General features: G+C 38.0%; 2 protein-coding genes across 2 annotated transcripts; one reads left to right on the forward strand and one right to left on the reverse strand.

The window, feature by feature from the left end:
* Positions 1-319: 319 nt before the first annotated feature.
* On the forward strand, positions 320-15,488 carry PLEK2 (pleckstrin 2). Its single transcript, XM_026708500.2, has 9 exons — positions 320-478; positions 3,191-3,355; positions 4,456-4,637; positions 5,209-5,300; positions 6,617-6,804; positions 8,391-8,492; positions 10,267-10,350; positions 12,804-12,882; positions 14,242-15,488. Exons 1-9 carry the CDS (start codon positions 431-433, stop codon positions 14,367-14,369), a joined length of 1,068 nt encoding a protein of 355 aa, XP_026564285.1. The 5' UTR covers positions 320-430; the 3' UTR covers positions 14,370-15,488.
* A 645-nt stretch (positions 15,489-16,133) lies between these two features.
* On the reverse strand, positions 16,134-22,009 carry LOC113441502 (galectin-related protein A-like). The gene is made up of 4 exons (XM_026708552.2): positions 21,860-22,009; positions 20,550-20,638; positions 17,877-18,057; positions 16,134-16,812 (listed from the first exon to the last, which is right to left on the reverse strand). Exons 1-4 carry the CDS (start codon positions 21,884-21,886, stop codon positions 16,669-16,671), a joined length of 441 nt encoding a protein of 146 aa, XP_026564337.1. The 5' UTR covers positions 21,887-22,009; the 3' UTR covers positions 16,134-16,668.
* Between the last annotated feature and the right edge of the window lie 2,134 nt (positions 22,010-24,143).

A 24,143-nucleotide genomic window follows, 5' to 3' on the forward strand; every position in this document is an offset into this window, starting at 1 on the left:
CCCACATCCCACCGACTCAGAAGTATATGCAATACACTAATAATCCAGACATTTTACTGTATATCTAACTTTGGAAACTCCCAGTAAGCAAAACGTTGTAGCCCCCGGTATGTTCTTGGCTTCTACATACTACAGGAATGTCTTCCTGTGATGTGTAATCAAATGGCTGATTCATATCACCTGAGGCACTCAGTCAGTTTGAGCCTTTACAACTGCAAATAGGAGCGACCTTGTTCACCATAAGGACAGGTGCTCTCTCATTGCCAGCTCAGTGTTTGCTTTCTCTACCTTGAGCAGGGAGGGGACCAGACGTCACTCTGGAGTGGGGGTGAAGAAAGGCAGCCTGCCTCTTAAAACCTCACTTTCAGAAGAACCGGTTTGCAGCTGTCTGCAAGATTCTCAACAGGCACACATTCTTCTCTTGCCCACCATGGAGGAAGGGAGGGGGATCCTGAAGGAGGGCTTTCTAGTTAAAAAGGTAAGACTTCTTCCCACTCACCTCTAACTGGGAGGCTTAATTATTACATCTTCTTTAATAATAATATTTATTATTTTTAAATGATTACAAATAGTAATCTTCAACTGACTAGGAAAAAAAAGGTTGTAAATTTTAGAAATAACAAAATGCTCCCTAGAAGAACTCCCATGGTCAAAGATGAAGCGACTGAACTGGGATAACATGTCTTACAAAATTGATCTCTTCTATGTCACAGTTCTAATTTCATTTGTAGCCTTGCCTCCTTTTTCAAATTCATGTTCTTAGGCTGCCTCTAGATGGATGGCCTTTGGCTTGCAGCTTTTGAATTATTGTAGATCCATTGTAAGCGATGTTCAGTTGATTTGTACATTTTCAGAAGTGTAACATATTTTTTTTTTGAATATCCTGGGTTTTTGTTTTAATCTCCAATGGGCATGATGTAGCAAGTATTTTGATGATCTGTTTGAAGCTCAGTACATATTTCCATCTTTTCAGTAGGTGTGATAGGAGGACAGCTGTGTTGATCTTTGGTAGCTAAAATTCAAAAGAGTGTGGTAACATGTTTTCCAGCTAACATCTTTTATAGAAGGCAAACTTTTGTCAGCTCACTTCAACAAATGCAAAGTGCAACTAAACTGATATAGGATTTATATTAGAATGATGGAATGAGTTGGAGGGGGAAGGCAAGGTTGGTTATGCACATGAAGATTACACAAGAGACTGATCAAAAACACCTAATCAGTTAATAATTGTAATGTATTAAAAGTGTGTTGCATTTGTTGAGATCTTTTAAGTTAACCTGAAAACTTTTGGTATATGATAATTCTGCAACTCTTTGCTTAAAGTCTCATTCCCCCCTCCCCAAATAGTCACTTTGAGATCTTCAATTGAATCTCCTGAGAGATACTTTCAATAATGGCATTTTATGAGATTTTGTCATAATTGATTTCTGGCATGAAAACAGTTTTCCACTGTAGCAGCTTTTTGATTCCTACATTTTGAACTGTGAAAATGGTGCCTAGTGCTACCAAATGAGAGATACGGAAGAGTTATAGCATTTTTTTTTATCCATAACAGCTTTTTGAGAAAAGAAAAAAGAAAATTAAAAAAAGGTTACATCTGAAGGATGATCTGTGCCAAAACACATTCCACCTCAAAATAAAATTCTGTCGGCTAGACAGAATGATTATACAATAGAAGGCTTCTCTGAAATCACACATGGCAGTATATTGTAAGAATTTAATGATTTCTCAGGACTTTATGGAAAATCCAAACAACACTGTGATCTATTCATAAACAGGATGGCTTTTCCCACTGCTACATGGTTTTCAGCCATAAATCATCCAGTGAGAATTAAAAGGGCTTCAATCAAATGGACCTCAGATAGCCATGCTTTCTTTCCTTGAAATAGATATTTCTTGTAAAAGAAAAAGAAAATGTATGACGATTCTGTCGGCAGTCTTGTGAATGAGGAAGGGTAGTTATATAATGCAGAACATGTACCAGGACAAAAGTGCAATTTTTCAACAAGTATATACAGGAAAATGCATGCCTAAAGTACCATGGGAGGAGCTGTTCCTGATAATGGTGGATGAGGGTCTGAAGGCGCCACTCCTTTCTCACTTCGTTTATTTTCCATTTCTGCTTCCAAAGCAATTCCTTTCTCTCCTGTCTTCAGCACCTTTCACGCTTTCCTAGAAGTTCTGAAGGAAATGCACATCAAGAAACAGAGAAAGAGAAACACCCAGTCTTATTGCTGTCCAGATTTTTGAGGAGAAATAAGATATAATATACTTTTTACAAGGAGAGAGTTTGGGATTTTTGTCCGGTTGCAGTTTGAAAAACAATGAGGAAATGCAGGCTAATACCATGAACAATATTACCATCTGGACTCTTAGTAAAATTCCATGAAGAGGGTGGGGCAATTTCACTATCAATTTCACATTTTATCTGAAAGTATTTTTTAACAGATTAAACACATCTCCACCTAATTTCCAGTGAATATAGGCTGGATGTTATTTTTTTGTTTCAGAATGCAATACCTCTATTATTCAAAATATTTTAGCTTTTATTATAATATGTATCACCTGTAACAGTAGAGACACAGTTGGGTATAGTGGTTAAAGGTGCAAGACTGAAAAACGGGAGACCGTAAGTTCTAGACTCGTCGTAGGCAGGAAGCTGACTGCTTGTCTTTGAGTCAGACACACAGAGCGCTAGGAAGAAGGACATAGCATACTATTCCTTTAAAAAATGCAGTTGCCAAGAAAACTGCAGGGACTTGTGCAGACAGTAACCTGGAATCAAGACTTGACTTGAAGGCATTACAAAAGAAAAATAGTGGTATGGATTGTAAATGTGAGTGGGGCAATATTGACCCACTCACATTCATGCTATGGTTTTAATGAACATTGTAATTACTTTTATGCATCGGTATTCTGCTCAAAAAACAGATCTCATATTGCACCCATGGGTTATTTTAAATGGAAGCATAAGGGGAAAATTTAAATAATTTTAAATTTAAATAAATTTAAATAACCCTGGTGGCTAGGATTTTGTTCAAAGTTCTATCAATCAGAAGTGTATTAATGCAATAAATTATGAGTCGGAATGAATAAACGTGTTGCTTCGTGTAATTAGCCTAGCAAGTAGAGCTTCTTTTGAGCAGCTTCAGAAACCACTATTTTTCGTTTTTGTTTTTATTGTTTGCAGGGTCACGTTGTCCCCAACTGGAAAGCAAGGTGGTTTGTTCTTCTCCAGGACAAGCTGCTCTATTACAAAGTGGTGGGAGGAAAACAGGAGCCGACTCCCAAGGGAAGGATTTTTCTGGACGGCTGTACGATTACCTGCCCATGTTTGGAATATGAGAACAGGCCGGTAAGCCCCATGTTGGATTCTTTGCTTAGTTCCCTTACTATATACTGTGTTGACTTTAAAATGAGAAAAAGCAATGAGGGAAGAGAACAATCTAGGTTTTGTAAATGAATTGGCATAATATTCTGAGAAAGCTGCTTTCTTTTCAAAGAGGACTCCCAAAAAGTTCATAGCTCTATTTTGACTTACATAGCTCCAAGAAGGTGTATATATTACAGAAGGGGAAAAAACAGGGAATGGGCAAGTCAGGGGAAAAAATTCTAATGGTTGGAATAATTCAACTGGGAAACCAGTTACTCACAGCAAGACTGAACTCTTTTACTGGATGTGCTGAAGCAGGGGCCAGACATCTACCTCTCTGTGGATGCCTTAACTGGGATTTTCCCCCAGCGAGCACTTCCAATTCTATTACTGTATGCTATCATTCTGACCTAATGAATCCAGTCAATGTAGCCAATCACTCTTTAGTCATGATGTGCCTTAATTTAGGGTTTCACACTAACTCAGGTGATTTGATTTGATGGCCTAATCTAGTTGACCTAATCTAACCAATTAACCTAATCCAATTTTAATGTACAGTCCTCTCCCAAGCCACAAAAGTCTAGCTGTTGTCTATTAGTTTAGGCTTGTTGTGTTGCTTCCCTGCAGTTCCTGCATATTGCAGATCTGTTGGTTAATAAGGGTTGCATTTTCTGATTTAGTAAGATGGAAGATATAGGTAGACGACCTGATAAATGTTCAATAGTCTAGCAGGAACTGTTTTCAAGGCTGCAAATCAGGAGCAGGGAAAGAATGATTGAAAATAATTTTCTCATTCAGATTCAACTGAAAGCTATACCAAAAATTGTATGTTAAGCTAATGATGTTCCTTGAATCTGATGAGCTTTTCAGCCTACTGATCTTGGAATGCATGGGATCCCATCTGTTTTTTAGTATTAGTATTATCTGTCTCTTGCTCATTTGGCTAATTTATTTAACGGGGAATGTCTTGCTTTAGCAATGAAACGTAACTCTAAGTTGGGGTCAAATAGATGTGTGCTGTAAGGCACTGTCCTTTTATGGCTATTCCTATAAACCCTGCTTCTTGTGCTGTTCTCTTGCAGTTAGTTATTAAGCTAAGGACAAAAACCAACACAGACTATTTCCTTGACTGTTGCTCTCGAGAAGAGCGTGACATTTGGGCTTTGGATATCACAGGTGCTATTCATGCTGGCAATCCAGTGCAAGTTCAGCAACTTCATCTCATGAGAAACTCCTTCAAACTTCCTGCGAACATCAGTTTGAAGTATGTGGTAAATAAGTTCTCGGTCTGTTTTTGCATGCTGCTGCTTTCAACTGAAAACAACAAGCACTGTTTTCTGTATGTCAGGAATGAGAAGCCGGTAGTTCTTGTCACTGGCCCAACCATCTCTGCAACACTAGGCTTCCGAGCCAATGGCAAGGGATGCTTAATATTGTAGCTCATCCACATCTGAAAGGCTATGTTTGTCACCTCCTCTGTGCATGTACACAAAATTTCCTTTACATACACTAAACATTTTCTGATGCCTTTCCTCTGGAACTCAACACCACTCATTTATAAATCCAGCCTAGTCTTCCATACTATATCATAACATTTTGTGATGCAATGTAATGAAGCACAAATAATGGCTACTGGCAATAGAGGATGGCCATCCCTTGGAAGAAATTGACAAATTCTACTTGCATGTAAGCAGAACTGGATTCCAAACATGTTCTGAGTATTTTTGGATTGAAAACATGCTATTAGCTGAAAACAGTGGAATGTGGGTACATTCACAAAACTGGTTCTTCTGTTTATTTATCATTGACCCTCTCTTGATTTTTTTTTCTTCCAGTCATATTGTGGACAAAATGTATGATAACAGCAGCGGAATCAAGATAACGCCCAGCACCAGACAAGGCAGCTTGTATAAAGAAAGCTTTACAGGTACACATGTCACCAATTTTGTTCTTCATTATGCTCCTCTACAGACACATTTTCTACCAGAAAACTTTTTCAGAACTTGTTTTAATTATCAGATGTGTGAAAAATAAAAGGGAATGCATTTTCAATGTCTTTTGTTCCACTGCTTGCAAACCCCCCCACACCCCAAAAGATGGCTCATTTCAGAAATTGCATGGAAATATGCTTTAGAATATGAAGCTAACCAGGGCAAGTATGTTAATGGGTAGAGGCCTAAATTAAATCTGACAGATTCAGATTCATCTCCCTAATCAGTTATGAAACTCTCTAGGACCTTCTGTGGAAAAAAATGGAGAACTGAAGACAGCTCCAGTAAGTGTGGATCCAACAACCATGGCAGAAAGAAGAGTCAGCAAATAGACCTGCTCTTCATAATTTTTCTCTGGACACAAAGAAGACTTGAGATTGCACATACATACTCTATACACTTGTTCCCTATGAGTAGGTTGCAACACAATGGTGGGTTTAGATCTCTAGAAGATGAGAAAACAGCCATCTTGGTCAAACCAGAGCCTGTCTCTTCAGAAGAATGCTGAGTTTACAAACATCCTCTTCTAATCACTTTCAGAGATTTCTTGTTTCAGCTATTAGGAACTTTTGGATTGAAAAATCTGAAAAAAATGGATGATTTTTGCTTCAGTACTTAGCAAAAGAAGTTTTGAATAGAGTTTAAGGAATTCTTTTTTCCTAAAACAACTTTTTTTAATAAACAGAAAAAAGGTGATGTTTTCCAATACTTTGCTTTTGGAAAATTACAACTGGACTATGGATCCATATAAATTTGAAATAAGAATCCTCCCATGGGAAAAATGTTTTTGTATTTTAATTTAAAAAAAACATGAGACTTTAAAAATTGGATACTAAAGAGAACTAGAAGGAATTAAAAATAACAAAGGAGAACATTAAAATTCAACTTATTAATACAGAATGGAGCAACATATTTTAACTGTGGACATACTGAAGGATATTTTTGAACAATGGACCCAGAAGTTAATCTTAAGAGTGTCTGCTTTATACCTCCTTCTGTATTTTTTTAAACCATTTATTGGGGAATGTATGTTGGCAGTAACCATGCAGTATATCCTCACTGTTGCTTCAATCTACCTTTTTCAGGAAGAATGTAGTTGAATTTATTCAGAAAGGTTTCTTCAAAATGACTTAATGATAATTTTTTAAATTTATCAGAAGGACATAGTATTGCTGTCTCCCTTTCTACTTGTCTTGGAGATAAGATAACAGTAGATATTGTTTGTCTGATTAACTCCATTTCTTCCTTTCAGGCTCCATACTGGTGGATTGGTTGATTTCCAATAGCTTTGCAGCTTCCCGGCTTGAAGCAGTCACGCTGGCGTCTGTGTTGATGGATGAAAATTTCATTAAGCCAGTGGGAGTCCGCAGCATTGAAGCCATAAGGAATGGAGATTTGACTGAGCAATTTTTAGATGACTCTACTGCCTTGTATGCATTTGTAAGTGGTGCAAACTCTGAAAGCTGAATCTCCTCCTGTATACAGATGAGGTTCAAAAGTTAGCTGTATTAATTTACTTTGTACGGTCAAATAAGAGGTGATTATTCAGCAGGTATTCAGTCTTGGAGTCTTAGTGGACAACCAGCTAAATATGAGCCAGCAGTGTGCAGCAGCAGCCCAAAAAGCTAATGCAATCCTAAATTGTATTAACAGAGGGATACAGTCAAGATCAAGTGAGGTATTAATACCACTCTATAAAGCCTTAGTAAGACCACACCTAGAGTACTGCACCCAGTTTTGTTCACCACATTACAAAAAAGATGTTGAGGCTCTAGAAAAAGTACAGAGAAGAGCAACCAGGATGATTAGGGGGCTGGAGACTAAAACATATGAAGAACGGTTACAGGAACTGGGCTTGGCTAGTCTAGTGAAGAGAAGGACCAGGGGAGACATGATAGCAGTCTTCCAATATTGAGGGGCTGCCACAGAGAGGAAGGGGTCAAGCTATTTTCTAAAGTGCCTGTAGGCCAGACAAGGAATAATGGATGGAAACTGAACAAGGAGAGATTTAACCTGGAAATAAAGAGAAACTTTCTGACAGTGAGAACAATCAACCAATGGAACAGCTTGCCCTCGGAAGTTGCGGGAGTGCCATCACTTGAGACTTTCAAGAAGAGATTGGACTGCCATTTGTCAGAAATGGTGTAGGGACTCCCCTACACCATTTGGACTAGATGACCTACAAGGTCCCTTCCAACTCTGATTATCTGTTATCTGTTAAAGGTTCTGACCAGTTCTGGAGAACTGGTAGCGGAAATTTTGAGTAGTTCAGAGAACGGGCAAATATCACCTCTGACTGGGGATTTTACAGTATCATTCCCCTGCCACGATAGTAAAAAATATTGAATCTCACCACTGAGTCAAATAGGAAAAAAAAGTAGGCAAACAAATGATAAAATTTTGATAAATAACTTGTACTTTCTAAAGCTTTCAATGCTTTTATCTAAGATTATGATATTAATTGGACTTTGCATAGGTGTGAACAAGCCTAGATAGATTTGGGTGTAAATATAACCCTGGAGAACACTGCTCACAAACATCTTTGTGAACAGTGTTCTCCAGGGTTATATTTACATTGAAGTCTTACTGTGTAGGCTTGTTCACACCTATGCAAAGTCCAATTAATACCGTAATCTTAGATAAAAGCACTGAAAGTCCTTGGACTGTGCATTTTTGTTACTGTGATTGCTGGTCAGGATGTGCTTTAGGAAAACAATTAAGCACTGCAAAGTTGCTCCTGGTAGGCACCAACTTATATTAATAAACTATCTTCTTACCTTTGGATAAAAATAGCAACAGCAGCCAATGGCCAGCTCTGGATTTGCCTGCCATTTTAATTTCCCAGACTGTACTATGAAAAATAATTAAAATGGCTGAGGAGGAGGAGAAGGAAAAGGAGAATAGCTTGGAGATCAAAGCTTGTAAAAATGAATGAAAATCAATCACGCTAAAGAATGAAATCAGAATTTGCAAAACTTGTACTGACTCTTTAGTAACATAATTCAATGCTTTTGTTTTTACTGCAGGCTGAAAGCTATAAGAAAAAAATCAATACTAAAGAACAGCTCAATATTAACATACTTGAACTGAGTGGCACAATTTTAAAGCAAGGCTTTTTGATAAAACAGGTAACCATGACTTTAGAATCTCAAGATAATCACGGGATGGGGATGAGGCAATATTTTATTGGTATCTTCTAAAGCTCTTTTTGAAATAAAATGGCATTTTAATAGAAAATCACCACAATTTAATTAATGTACTGTTAGCAAATTAACTAACACATGAACTAGACTTAGATGGTAACTAATTGAAACTCTGCCCGCTAAGTTTCTGTTAAAAAGGAAGTGTTAGAAATAGAGAATAAATAGAAGCAATCTTCTAACCACAATATGTGACTTAATGAACACATAGTTTTCCTCTCAGTTTGATACAGAAAGTGACAGCCAAGCATCATTATCTTGTTTTTGCCATGGCAAAATTTCTACGCAGCACAATCTACACCAGAAGGCAGGCCATTGGATCACACATTACTTCTGAAAGCTTAGGGAGTGGCCCTCACAAACCAGTAAAATTTATTTACAAATTGTAATTTATAATATGACAGGTAGAGGGAAATTATTCAAGTAGAGAATGGCTAGAGAGCAATCTTATTTAATGATATTTAATTTTGTTGTTAAATATAATTAAATAAAATCTAGTCTTATTGTGAATTCGGCCATTGGTTTGGGGACTTGAAAATTTTAGGAACCCCTGAACTATGCTCATTCAAACAACTTGGAGGACTATAGTGTTTCCTCACACATTTACATATACAAATATTTCTAACCATTTCATTTATGGCAGCTTCTCAGTAATAATAAAATCAGTAGATCAACTGTGGTCTACTGCCCCTAACTGACCTTCACCACCTTCTTGTGGTCTCACAAGGTAACTTGTGCTACACCTAACCTCAAGAAGAAGGCCCTGAGTGCCAACAGCTGCCTCACAGTCAGTCCAGGTGTGCTTTGTTAGCAGCAGATGTAAGAAGATATTGAAAATCAGTTAGGGACATGAGGGTAAGGACCATGGAGTGCAGGCCAGCAAAAGGACCTAGATGGGGTGGGGGGAGATAGGTCGGTGGGGCTTGTTGAAGCGCATCCTGAGGTTTCAAATGCAAGAGACGGTTGCCAAGTGCCTGAATTTTTTATCCCATGACCACAGGAGCTCTTCAACAGCTGTAACTCTGGAGCACAAGGATCATTTGTTCAGCGTCATCATAATTTCAAACAGTGCCTGAACGAACGGTTATTAAATGAGGACTACCTGAACTATCCTTTAGTTTGTCTTTCCACCTGTGGCTGCTTATGCAGTGATAAAAGGGAGTAAACCAGGGGTGGGATTCAAATTTTGTAACAACCAGTTCTGTGGGCATGGCTAGATGGGTGTGGCCATGTGACTGGGTGGGTGTGGCTCTCCCTTTTTTTTTTTTTTGGCACCAGTGCTACGCCCACCTCCATTTTTTGCCTTCCTGGGCCTCAGGGAAGCCTCCTGGGTGAAGCAGTGAGTAAGTGAAGGGAATCCCGGCACAGCTGATCATAGGAACAGCTGATCATCGGGAGGGGAAAAAATACCTTAAGGAGTGAAGACGAAGAACGCAGTCAGCAATGTCAGGCATGCGCACAATGTTGCGCATATGCGATAAGGACTGACTGGGCAGAGAGGGGCAGGGCCAGTCAAGGGCATGACTTGCCAGTTCTCCGAACTGTGCAGAATCATAACAACCAGTTCTATAGAACCTGTCCGAACTGGTAGAATCCCACCCCTGGAGTAAACAGATAATGTCACATTCATTCTCTACTATTGACAATTACAAGAGAGCTGTGTTTTGGAGAAAGAAAATTAACTTTATTTTCCAACTTTCAGGGACACAAAAGAAAGAACTGGAAAGTCAGGCGCTTTGTCCTGAGGTCTGATCCTGCTTTCTTACATTATTATGACCCCACAAAGGTGAGACAATGGCATTGCAATCTTCAAAACTCCCTACAGGGGTGCCCTTGGGGAATGTTCCCCCTCCCAAATGCCTTAACACTGTTGCTGATGGGTAGGAGGAATGAATTCTGCATGTATTTCAGTAAGGTTGGGGCGGGATTCCTTGACATCTCTTCACACTGGATCCTAAATGGCCCACAATACTTCTTGAGTAACTTGTACTGTGCTGTGGTTCATTTCCATATTAGTTTTAAGTCAATGTGCCAATTAAATACAGAATCTAAAAAATAATAGCTTAATACAGCACATTTGCTTTGGGAACGGATATACCTTGTGGTTATTGTTTTCTGTCATTGAAAAAGAACACATTTGGGTTTGGAGATGGGACAAGTTACATTATGGAATTTCAGCAAGATACATACTGCTGAAGGTTTCCCCCTCCCCATGCAAATATGATACATATAGGAATCCTGTCCTCTTTTTTTTTTTACTCTACTTAGAGAATGAAAATCAATTCAGAAGAAAAATAGATTTTATATAAAATGATTTTTTAATACTACTCAGCTTAGAGTTCGACATTGTTATTCAACCATTTCGTTAGGAAGAAGTGCTAGGAAGATTTTGCTGATTGGGAGCCACCCTGAGTTCGATATAAGATGGGCAGTTGTATAAATGTTTTAAAATAAGCAAACTGTGTTTATTTTATCAGCGCCATTTGAGGATTCTGGTTAGATCTCAAGTCATTTCCTATAATCTGTAATTCTATGCTGCTTGTGTTTGAGATCTGGGCGAACTCAACTGTGTGTTTGAAGCCAGTGTGAAACATGATGTCTCACGATGTGTCATGGCTTAGTGACAGAGTTGCTTGTCTCAGTTGTGCTCATTTACAAGGTTTACTGTAGTCCTAGCTTTTAAATCTTCCAACTCTCCTAAAGTTGTGAAGAGACCGTTTTGTAGGAAGTCTGACCTTATCCCAACTCCTAGTTCCTAACTATCAGCTGGCCCTTACACTCTTTTGAACAAAAATACAGTCCCACCCATAAACCACTCTGAGCTTTTGCTTGTGACAAAATGGCTACATAACACATCAAGATGGGGAGAGGAACCGAAGAGATTTTAAACATTTCCTTGTGCATAGGTGGTGTGGAAAGGGAATTTCACAAAGGTAGTAGTGTCACACAAAAAAACAGGAAAAGCCCAAAAGGAACATCAGGTCAGCCAGAAAACAAACTTACACAGGAAAAGGAATCAAATAAAAAGTATTAAAGAATCCCTATAGACAAAAGCCTAAGTAATTAAGAAAACTAGATAAATAGGAAAAGGAAACAAAAGATAATTTAGAAAACTCTTACAAACACAGGACATACCAAATAAGCAAAACAGACAAAAGACACAAAATATAAATTACAAAAGGGACAGACAGGAGATTGCCACAGAACAAATATGAAAAACTATCTTAAAGCTAAAAGAGATTACAGAAAACCAATAATACAATCTGGCCACCCCGCGGAGTTTGCCTTCTGCACCCCGCGGAGTTTGCCCTCTGACGGAAATAAAGACAAACTCAAACAGGATTTGAAACATTAGGCACAAATACAAACACTCACACAAAATCAACTTACAAAGGGAGAAAAGGGTATAAAAAACCAGGGACTTACCATAAGAAGCTAGCTAGCCCAGGAACGCAGACTTCTCGCTGTTCTCTGCCTTCCTGAAAAATAAAAAGATCCAGCTTTCAAGCCGTTGTCCGTATTCTTGTGCCGGAGCTCTCCCAGCGGGAAAATCGAATCCTTGAAAGAAAGGCATTTTGACACCTTTCAACAGTGGTAAGAATGTTTCTTTCTCCAGAACCATTGTGATGGTTCAGGGCATGGCTGTGATTCTTTGCTACTGGTTCTCAGTGTTGTGAGTCAGCAGAAGAGAAGTTAAGTCCAGACTGTCTTCAGACTGCTTTTTAAAGGACTGAAAAAACAAATAGAATTGTTGGCGGCATAGGAGTGCCTTCAGGCAGTGTAAAGTGTTTGTAAAAGTGCTATTTAATCCCCAGATTGTCTAAACCTTTTAATCAACTGTGGAGATTATATTTAAGGCCGAATGTGTCATGCCAATCTGCTGCTGCTCAGTTTGTGGAAACTAAAATCTGAGACAAAACATTGTCGTTGTGTTTCAGTTTCAGTTTCAGTTGACAATGAGAACCACTTTAAGATATCCTGAATCACATGTGGCAGTGCTTATAAGGCAGTGTCCACATCACCATGGTTTATCATGTCATGCAAACATATCCACATTACCACTGCCTTTTTAGATACCTACTACAGTCAACAATTGGGAAAGGACCACAGATCATCTCCTTAAATAGAGGCAGATTCAAGCAAAACTTTCCTTGCTTGGGTCAAATTTGTTGAATGGAATGTAACATTTTGATTATTTGCTTTACTCACATCGGTCCACTCTTTTTTTTCCTCCTATAGGAAGATAACAAACCCGTTGGGGGATTTTCTCTCCGTGGTTGTCTTGTTTCAGCACTGGAAGACAATGGAGTCCCAACAGGCAAGTTATTACCTTGCAACATCCAGTCTTACTGTTATTTTGATAGCTTCCTTTCTTTTTTGTTCATTGATAAAGATTAGAATGGTCCTTCATTCATTATTTCCAGGGGCATTGGAAGCAGCCCATATTACCCCCCATCCTCCTTCATCTGCCCTTGTCTCATTTCCAGACCATGTGTAACACAATAGAGGACAAGCACAAAACACAGGAGAGCAAATGGCATCAGGATTTTACCAGCAACTCCTTTTATCACCTAGCAAGGCCTATTTCTGCTAAGGAATGCTTGTGATAAAGAGCTGCTAGAGCCCATCCAATGCATTGGATCTTCTGCTAGGGCCAGTTCTTAGAAGAAGTGGGGGAGGGTGCGCAAAATATGGGTGCTCCACACCCCGACTCCCTCTCGTTTTAGCCATATTATGCACGAACAAAGGCACACCTTTCTTAAAGTTGTAGCAAAAGTCGCTGTCCAAAAGGGGAAAACCCTCCCTCCACCTTTCTTTAACTCAAAGTTCACCAGGATTGCTTAGGAGAGGACAATCACAGTGGCAAAAAATGGCTATGGTTTCTCTTCAGAAATGAAAAACTTAAGCTACCTTAATTCCCAGGTAGAATAAAATAGATTCCAAAAAGAAGTACCACTTAGTTGCTCAAATGGACCCTTTGCCTCACTTTTGAAAGCCTTTTATATATGACTTAAGCAAAGTTCATGTAATGCAGAATGGAAAAGCAGGTTCGGTGTGTCTTCTACAATATCTTATTCTGACATTCTCCCTCTGAGAGATTACTGGTACTTCAGCAGTTTTTTGTCTTTTTTTGTGTGTGTGTGGGGGGTGCTTTTGCGTAATTTTTTTTTTAATCCCAGCAAGTACCTGGAAAAATCCTCATAGTTTTCCTGGATTTTCAGAAGTGGTTTGCCATTGTCTCCTTCCTAGAGGTGAGAGAGAGTGACTGGTCCAGGTTTACCCGGCTGGCTTTTTGCCTCAGGCAAGACTGGAACTCATGGTCTCCCCGTTTCTAGCCTGATGCCTTAACCGCTGCACCAAACTGGCTCTCTCTACAGATAGTCATCACTTATGGCCATAATTGAGTCCAAGGTTTCTGTTGCTAAGCGAGATAGTTGTTAATTGTGCCCCATTTTATGACCCGTCGTGTCACCCTTGTTAAGTGAATCACTGCAAATGTTAAAGTATAACACAGTTTTAAGTGAACCTGGCTTCCCCGTGTAAGGGTCATAAGTTTGAAAAATAGTCAATGTCACTTTTTTCAGTGTTGTAATTTCGAACAATCACTAAATGAATGGCTGTAAGTTGAACACGATCTGCATGTCCTATTAAACGACTGTTTTCTTTTCTTTTGCAGGAGTAAAAGGAAATGTGCAAGGCAACCTCTTCAAAATTATCACGAAGAATGACATTCACTATTACATACAAGCTAGGTCCAAGGCAGAAAGAGCTAATTGGATTGAGGCAATCAAGCCACTAACATAGGAGATGTATCCAAGTTGCATTTATGGGACAGTTTAATACAAGGACATAAAAAGGAGCTGGGTTCTTTTTTTCCTTTTGAGATTGCTGGCTGAGTTGTTTTAGCCTGGCATAGTTAGTACCTGACAGATCTGCTATATTTAGGCTTTTTCTCTGAAGCAAGGAAGCATATTATGACACATCCACTTCATCAGAAGTTCCATAAATTCTGACAATATGACCTGTTGATTGCCTGCACTATTCTGCAGTTTGGAATATGCTGTCCGGAACCCCCAACAGAAATAGAACTAAATTGGCTGCGGAAGAGAAACTAATCTGGAACCAGCATTCTGGAACCAAATCTGTCTCTTTCAAAACGATTTTGTGCAAATTCCTTAATGATCTACTGTATATCTTTAGATGTCATACTTGCAGGGCCTCTTTTCTCTTCGATTTAACTTGTGGGAAGCATCAGGGATCACAGCATTATTTGAGAAGGTGAAGACCAAGAATGTTGCTGCTTAGTATTTACATTTTGAAGACAGGAACAAATTCACCATATTAATATTGCCATGGGCTTCTAACTCATCGTGCCCTAGATTTCCTGAGAGAACAAAGTTTGCTGTTTGCCTCCTGTTCCTAGCCAGGCCCAGCATAACTTTAAATCAATTATCTTGTCAGTCTGACCCTGCCCTACAGGATTCCTGTAATGAAAAAAATAAAGACGAACTGAACAGCTATCAGGTGCTACATTGAGTTCCTTGGAAAAGGGACATTTCTATTAAAAACACTGGCATGGCAATATGAAAAGTCTCATGTGCTGGCTGCTGTTCTCATACGGTGGGAGTGGAAGAGGAAAAATGTCTTAAATATAATGCATATATATAATCTGAGCATAAGTTCAGATTTTACTTAAAACTGGTATTGGAATACTTAGAATTGTTGGAAAGATCAGTTATATTTTTACCATTAACACCAAGATGGTGGACTCTAGATGCCGCCAAGTTTCATTCTCCCCCCACCCCCCAATTCCAATTCCAATTCCATTCATTGTATATGATCCTGCATGAATGTAAACACTGAGTAGTGATTTAAATGTTCATATTTTTATTTTAAAAATAAACCATTTTTTTTACTCTTGTATTCCTTAGCTTCCTAAAATTTCTTTTTTAAAAAAATAACCATTTGGGGACTCTGCGGTCACATTAAGTGAAGGCATCCTGAGCAGTGCTAGGTTAAAAAGTTGGACAGGTACACCTCAAAGCTGGGTCAAATGTTCCAGAATATAGAATTCTCTGGGAAAATGCTACATCTTCACAAGATGGAAGTTGCATTTTTTATAACAACTAAATGCTTGTTTATTTTTATGTGATTTATATTCTGCCTTTTGTATGGGAGCTTGAGACAATACCCACATTCTTTTTCCATGCCCCTCTTGGTAATAACCTTGTAAAATAGGAAAGGCTGAGAAAGAGTGATTGAATTTTGTGTAGAAAACCATGTATAGATAATGTTGGAAGAAAGCATCCCTCTTAAGATAATAGGAGCCTGGAAAGGATGCTCTCATTGGACAAGTGTGTATAAAATCATTTTGGTATATTGATAGTAACATCAATAGGATAAAAATGTTTAATCCTTGTAGCACAAACTTGATTCAGCACTGGAATCTATTCCTCCAATCAAATGTTTTTTGCTCAGAGAATGCTCTGATCTTAATTGGAGAGAAAAGTGACGTGAAGTTCAATGCAAGAGAAACTTACTGCTTTGAGTTAAATAAAACAGAGATAGTTACACACAATTATTTTATTTTCAATTTTTTTCAACATAGCATACACATTTACCCTGGGACAAGCACCAATGAACATAGTGTAGCTTACTTCACAATTTTTTTAAAAATGTGCTGAAAACATCTTTATGCATATAATAGTCTTCCTCTTAGAAATTAATATAAAACCTCTGTCCACCTGCAGCTCTCTCATCCCAAAGCTTGCAATCAGATGGAACAGAATAGACCTGCAAGACTCCCAGAACCCTGAGCTAAAGTAAAAAGCAATGTTTAAATTATTTTGGGAGGGGGTGGAATTCTAAGAAAACGTAACAGACCAACATTGCAAAAGGCACACATAAAGGCAAAGAAAAGAAAATGCAAAAAGGACTTTTGCCATAAAGCAGTAATGATATGGGATTATTTATTACAGAGATGAAAAATTTATGATCCTTTGGGCATTGAGTTAAAACTCTTAGGATCTTTTGCAGTTAGTCATTTTGTCTAGGACTGCTGAATGTTGTAGCTCAACATTGGGAAGGGCATTTATTATTTTATTCAAGCCACCTTGGTAAGCTTGAGGTCTCCTGAGATTTGCAGAACAGTCATCCTTTGCACAGGCTGCACGCGGTGACTGAAACTACACAACTGCCGTCCGTCGAGCAGGATTCGGATCTGCTGATGTTCACATAAAAGTTCCATCTTAAAATGAACAAAAGGCAAAAGAAATTGTTGGAAAGTTGTGCATGCAAACACCTTGCAGATAGTTAAATGTCATGGTACTTCAAGCAAGAATATTAATATTTCAATATTTAGTGAATTATAAGATATAAGATTTGGGCAATATATACAAATGCACCAGCACCAAGTATTCTTAAAGACAACCAGTTTATCCCAAACAACAGGCCGGTCTAGTTTCTCTTCTTCTTGCTCCTGTAGAAGGTAAAGTAGAAAGCAATGTTTTGTATGAATGGGGCCACAAATTCAGTCTCTCCAGGTTAAAGGATGGTGAGGAACTTTTGTTTGTTTTAAAATTTATTTGTCACCCATCACGTAACCAATAACTCTGAGAGACTTACAATATAACTTCCTGCAGCTTGGAACCACACTTTTTTTGTCAATATTTTTGTCATGGTTTATAGATATTAGAATTCTTGTAGAGTGAAATGTCAAACGATTTGAAGAGCTGGAGAATGTTGCTGTTGAAGATTTGGAGGATTGTCAGTTAACAATGGGAATTAGGTAATATAGATTTTTTTTCTTTTTACAACCCCTTAATCCTGTTATTCAGGATGGAATCAGAGCGACTGAATGGAGCTGAGCATCTTCTGGTCAGATGCCCTTCCTGACACCTATGTGGAGTTCACAGCAAATATTTTATCTTTGTGCCTCATAAACATCTCCCGCTGCCTCAACTCTCAACCTTCCGAGTGGGAGGCAAACATCTTCACCTCTAGATCACCACACCGCTCAGGAACTAGGTAACATAGATTGCCAGGCATAAACTTATTAGAATGTGCAATACTTCAAATCTGAAGATACAAAGAGTCTTCAGAATACATAGGGCACAATAACAGGAAAAGATACAGCTGCTTTAAAGAGTTGAAGTTTGATGCTAAGTCACCTTTTTGCCTTTGAATCTTTGAATCCAAAGTTATACACAGTCCTAAGACTCTGTGTGTGTGTGTGTGTGTGTGTGTGTGTGTGCGTGTGTGTGTGTGCGTGTGTGTGTGTGTGTGTAAGAGAGAGAAAGATAGAGAGATTACCTTAAATGAGTCCTCTGCTGTAAATGGAAAGTAGGGAATTGTCTTCTCCTCCTTGCCCCATTTCCCAGCAATTTGCGAATTCCGGACAATGGATTTCTCACTAAAGCTGACTACAAGTAATAATCCAATATCCCTGGTTGCGCGATCATCCTTCGGATCACAAAGCAAAGTCACTGAAAAACTACAAGAAAGTAATATGCATTAATTCAGGGGTCTCCAACCTTGGCAAATTGAAGTCCGCCAGGCTTCAAGTTGCCATGGTTGGAGACCCCTGCATTAAGGATCTACAGAGTTTAGCAATGCAAAATGACAGCACATGATTTATAAAGAGCTATTCCTTCTCTTTCTCCTTCCTAATATTCCATGACACCCATTATCACCAGGCTTTAAGGGATGTACAAAATGTTAAAAACAATCTCTACAATAAAACACCATAATTGCCCTGGAATAAAATAATCCCTCAAATATAAGAAGCTATACAAGAAGTAGCATCTTCCCAACCATTAAAATTTGAAATTCCACCTTAAAAGTTTTCCAACCATGTGCACAGTCATTTATTTCCACAATATGTAGCAAATATGATGTACTCTACCAGCAATAAAAAAATCAATTATATTTCTCCTAACTCAGCCCTGTTGGTATAATACTAAAAGTGAATGAAACTCATAGCCAAAAAATGATTACGATTAATCAGCAAAGTCTTGCATGAATGCTTCCAGATCAAAATCTCCAAGCAATAGTAAGCAACTTGTGGGTGAATATGAAAAGAAAATAGCTGGGAAAAAAATAGGGGAAAAAAAAACCAAGGTACTGGAAATGAAAAATAAAGAGGAAGGCAAAAATAGAGAGCTCATTACATATTTATTTGCAACATTGTTTGGATTATCCATATGATTCTATCAATCAGACAGGTTACAATTTGCACAATACAAACAAATGGTATAAAAGACACGGGATGGTGATGTCATTTTGTGTAGTGTGATATAAATCTGATTTTTGATGTAATAAAAGCAGGGAATAATCCCCTTTTGATTAAAAATAAATAAATTGACCTGTTACACCCACCAGAAGTATGTCCTTTGAAAACATGTATTTGTGGGCTTTGGCGCAAAAATCCAGATAATCGCTAGAAGACAGCAAAGTTTTTTCAAATGGTTTAAATCAGTAGTTCTCAACCTTTTCTTCACCACAGACCCCCATGGACCTTGGCCACGAACCAACCAAGACTTTAGTCAAGATTTAAATCATAACATTTCTTGAAGCCTTTGCAGACTCCGAACATTCGCAGATCATAGGTTGAGAAGCACTGTTTTAAATCATTGCTGCTGTCTGGTAAGGAGCTGGATTCTTGCCAGTCAGATCTAATAAAACTAATGGTCTTATGTTAGTCTGGTGTAGAAAAACCAACAAAATCCACAGCATCCTAAGACTTAGGATGTATTAGTAAAATACATTATTATAATGTATTTTTAATATAAAAACAACTACTGTATATAAAACTAGTGTTATGGTTTGTGTAAAATTAAGGCACTGGACAAGAAACCAGGAGACTATGAATTCTAGCCCTTCCTTTGGCACAGAAACCAGCTGAGTAACTTTGGGCTCATCACACTTTCAGCCCAACTCACCTTACAGGGTTGTAGTTGTAGGAAAAATAGGAGAGCATTATGTATACTGCCTTGAGTTGCCTAAATACAGGTAGATTTTAAATCAAACAATGTTTCAGATGCATCCAGAATCTCAATGATTTGTAAATTGTTTAAGGAAATAAAAACAAATAGTTTAGAGGAAATGGGGAAAAAAAACAAATGCTGGCAATTACATTAACAGACACCATGGACAAAAAAGGTGTGGGTGACAAAGGAATTCTGCCATTGTTCAACTTATTAACCCATGGAATGTCATTTTAAAAAAATGTCATTCCAATTCAAGTGAAAGTTGACAAAATGATCCTGCTGGTCTTTTATAAGACCTTAACGTCCTGGTTTTGTTACCCAGCTCAGGGATCCTGATGTGTGGCAGAGCCTATTCAATGGTTGTGTTGATTTATTGTGGGCTGTTCTGTTTTTACCTTTGTTGTTGATTATGTGCCAGTTGTTTTTTATTGTTATGCATTTTTGTGGTGTTTTAATTGTTGAGAACCACCAAAAGTCATGAATTGGAGGATATAAATTTACATAAATATAAATTGAAGGAAGGAATGAAAATGTCTTTTTAATGTAAAGCGAATAAGGCAGAAGAATTCAGAAAATGAGAAAAATAAAAAGGGGGAAAACATGTAAGTGCAAAATTCATTTATACATGTATTTGATGGTCCCCAGGACACCTTTCCCAAATGACGACATTGTCTCTCAATATTTGGAACCTTCTGATCTAATCCAATCTTCTACTCAATGCAATATTTACAATTCAGGATGCATCTTTTTTCCCACCCCCACCCCCCACTGGCCTCAATTTGGAAATTACATTACAAAAACTAATTGTTTGAAATAAAATGCCTTGCTCAGGAATAAGAAATGTCTTTTTATTCCACATTTCTTTTTATGTTCTCAGGGAAAGAATCTTTTTATCAGAGAATCCAACAGCCAGTCTGCCTTTCTTGTCTTTCAAATAATGTGTTTTGGCCCTAATGGGCAATTTAACTGCAGCTCAAATAGCGGGTCATATACTTACCTTTTGGGACTAGGATATATCATACCCATGATAGTGATTTTCATAGTTGGCCTCAGTCCACCCTTAATGTCACCGACATACTTCTCTGTCTGAATGTGGTTAAAAAAAACCATTCTAAATATGTGGTTAAAGATGACATTTATAACATTAAAAAATTACTAAGATTCAGAGCACTTTGATAATAGCTCTAATAGTCCACAAAATTGTTAAGCTTTCTTAACATTCAAGGAGAGGCTAAAAAGCCATCCCACAAGGAAGGCTTGAATTTGGATTCCTGCATGGGGCATCAGGCTGAATTCAGTGTCCATTTCTAGAATTCTATAGTACATAATAACATAGAAAACTAGGCAACAATTACAAACATGTTCATTATTAACCTACAAACCTATTAATGCACTGATTATTTTCCTAACAGTAAATGCCTTTCAATGCCTTTCTGCCTGTTTTTCTGAAAATTCACAGCAATAAAGAGGAAAATGGAAGGACAGCTCAGTTCTATGAAATGGATTTCATTGAAGTCTACCTTAAATAAACTCAACACTCTGCTATTCATCACATCATTAGAACCCTTATATTTTTTAAGTGCTTTGCTGGAATATAGTGAAACGTAGGTGATCTAGGCCGCAGCTGTGGAGCAATTTCTGTGATACTACATTTTATATACAGAATTTCATTGCAGACTAATTATATTCCACAGGTTTGGTAAATCAAGATTACAATCGCCTTCTCATTTTCTGTTCAACTTGTTTATTACTCTGTTGAAGATCTTGTTCAGCAATGGAAAAACACTGATCACAGTGTGGAGAGATACTTTCTAAGTATTTTGCATGAAAAAGTGTTAGGGATGTATGTCTATTCTATACACTCCCTCCCTATACAAATGCAAATTATTCATACATAAATACTGTATATAAAATCATGCTGGGTATTAATCCCCACACATATAAGAAACTCTCATTTAGTTCCAGTAGTACTTTACAAAATCTATAGTTCTAAATGTTTATGATAACTATGCATACTTTGTGATTCTCCCTGGCTACACTGAAGCCTAAATAATCCCACAAGTGAACAATACTTCAGGCTATGCAAATATTTCTGATTCTTAACTTTGTCAGCCTTTTCCATAAAATAATTATATCAAGAAGCAATTTTAATCAACTTCAATTTGAAAACATGAGATAATACAAGGAATAAATAGTAGTTTTTCTCTGGTTAGTTTCAAGTTTGTGAAACAGAAAGTACACTTTTTTTGTTTACCCTTCTAAATAAATTTACTCAGAAGCAGGTCTTGTTTTGTTTTGTTTACTTACATTTGTGCACCTGTCATTATCTGTCATTTTTTTTTTGGCTTGCTATATTCTTTAGAAATGATCCCAAAACTTTTGTTCCTGTTCCTGTACATCCATATAAGAAACAAAAATGATAGAATAAAGAGGGGGGTATCGTGGGTAACATAATCTCTAAGAAACACCAGCTAGGCCCCACCCTTGCATATAGCTGAGTCACAATAGTCAGTATCTTCAAAATACAACCGGAATATTAAGAAGGAAGGTCAGTTGCTTTGCCTTCTCTCTCAAGGATCAACAACGGGTAGCTTTTGTATGGTGCTAACCATACACAGCATCATCCAAGGAAAAATCTCTGAGAAGATGATGTTGTCCGTAAATCAATACTTGGAGAATATTGTGCCACATAATGAAATATTTTGGTGGTCTCAGTTCACAGACAAAAGGGCTTTTCTCTTCAGGGCAAAATAAGCAGAAAAATTAAAGATGTGCTGAACCAGCTATAATTCCAATGTCTTTACAAACTTGATTTTCAAAGATTACAATCGCATGGATTTCAAAAAGGTGAACAAGCTTAATACCAGTGAGATGTAATGATAAATAAATAATGGCGATTATATTCATGGCATGTACAATTGGAAATGTTAATGTTTTGGAAACTAAACTATTACAGAATCCTGGAACAAACTGGGGAGATTCTGCAAATACTGTTTGGCCCATTGCCAGTAGAGGTCACTTCCTGTATGAGGAAGTAATGTCATCTTCCTCTTCTCACACTCATCTGTGGACTCTGGACTCTGCATCTGGGTTTTCAGCTTTGGTTCAAAACTCCTCAGTCTTCAACCCTAGAAGCTTCATTCAATCCTTAATGTCTCTGTGGGCACTGCTTCCATTTTTGCGCAGATTGGGAGAAACAAACCCTCCTTGCCTTCCCACCCACCCCTGCCCACACCACTGCAAATGCCTTTCCTTTCCTTTCCTTTCCTTTCCTTTCCTTTCCTTTCCTTTCCTTTCCATCTTTTTCCAAACATCTTTAAGTTGCAAGTTTGTAACATTAAATGAAACTAAACTGATTATAGGACAAGATCCAGCAGTCTAGCTGCATTTAAAAGAGAAAAGGCCACTCTTTTGAAGACAGTAAAGTCCACATTTTCGACAGAAAAGACTGTTGATTTGAAAGAGGGGTCAAAGACATCATCTACCACACAGAGAGGGAGGAATGTCACATCATCTATTTCCAGTCTACAACACAGTCTTTTCAATAGTTCCAAGAAGGCTCCACACCCATTTGCATTACTCAGGTAACCCTGACTACACAAATAAACCTCCAGGTGGCCTCAATGACTCTCTAAAAGAACGCAAATGACCAGCTGTCATCAGGGAGTAGAAAACTTTCCATTCCCCACCATTCAGTCAAAGCTGAAGATGTTTCTTGGATGAGAAGTGAAATATCTTCAAAGAAAAACCAGAAAGTCCAGCTGCCTCTTGAAAAAGCACCTTTTGGACAACTATGATCTGGATGACTGAGAATCTCCATAGACATTTAAACTGAGTATCAGAGTCTCAATGCTACAATAAGAGGAAAAGGGGTTTAGGTAGAGGATATAATGTGGGAAGGCAGCTGGCTCTGTTTACATGAACAATTTCCATTGGGACTGACAATGACTTGAAGCAGTTGGGCGTGCACATACATGTGTTGACAGTTATGACAGTTATGACATGACAGTTATGACGTGCTTCAAAGCAGTCCCAGGAGTCTTCCCAAAATGAGCTGGAGCATTAGCAATTTGTGCTAATCAACTTCATGAAATAGCTCTTCTTTCAAGTGCTTTACATTTTGCTCAGCAAGACTGGAGAGCAACCATGATTCTAAGGGAAACCTTTCCATGATAAATGGTCCATCCCTGCCTTTAAAGAAATAATGCTGACACCAGGCTGCCTCTGAAGTGATAGATTTATAAAAGAAATTTTGTTTCCTAACCTATTCTTTTTCACATGGGTTCAATTCAAAATAACTTAAGGAATAAGGCAAATTCTATGGGAGAAAAGACAGAAAAGTTATGTTCCTTGAATGGTGTGTTTGTGTGTGTGTGTGTGTGTGTGTAAAATAACAAAATTGGAAGGGATCTTGGAGGTCTTCTAGTCCAACCCCCTGCCTAGGCAGGAAACCCTACACCACTTCAGACAAATAGTTATCCAACATTTTTTTAAAAAAAACTTCCAGTGTTGGAGCATTATATATATATAGGTGCTCACTAAGAAAGAATTTTTCAATTGACCATCACAGCATTAGTATTTTGTATATTAT

The sequence above is a fragment of the Pseudonaja textilis genome, chromosome 1, assembly GCF_049901715.1.
Source record: "Pseudonaja textilis isolate UNSWEBS1 chromosome 1, rPseTex1.2, whole genome shotgun sequence".
Classification (NCBI taxonomy): Eukaryota; Metazoa; Chordata; class Lepidosauria; order Squamata; family Elapidae; genus Pseudonaja; species Pseudonaja textilis.

Excerpts from the sequence above, each read along its gene's own strand:
- PLEK2 (XM_026708500.2), top strand. The coding sequence starts at position 431 with ATGGAGGAAGGGAGGGGGATCCTGAAGGAGGGCTTTCTAGTTAAAAAG. Across the intron at positions 479-3,190 it reads AGGGCTTTCTAGTTAAAAAG|GGTCACGTTGTCCCCAACTG; the intron begins GTAAGACTTCTT and ends TATTGTTTGCAG. Across the intron at positions 4,638-5,208 it reads CCTGCGAACATCAGTTTGAA|TCATATTGTGGACAAAATGT; the intron begins GTATGTGGTAAA and ends TTTTTCTTCCAG.
- LOC113441502 (XM_026708552.2), bottom strand. The coding sequence starts at position 21,886 with ATGACAGATAATGACAGGTGCACAAAT. Across the intron at positions 20,639-21,859 it reads ATAATGACAGGTGCACAAAT|ACAGAGAAGTATGTCGGTGA; the intron begins GTAAGTAAACAA and ends AACCACATTCAG. Across the intron at positions 16,813-17,876 it reads CAGCAGAGGACTCATTTAAG|ATGGAACTTTTATGTGAACA; the intron begins GTAATCTCTCTA and ends GTTCATTTTAAG.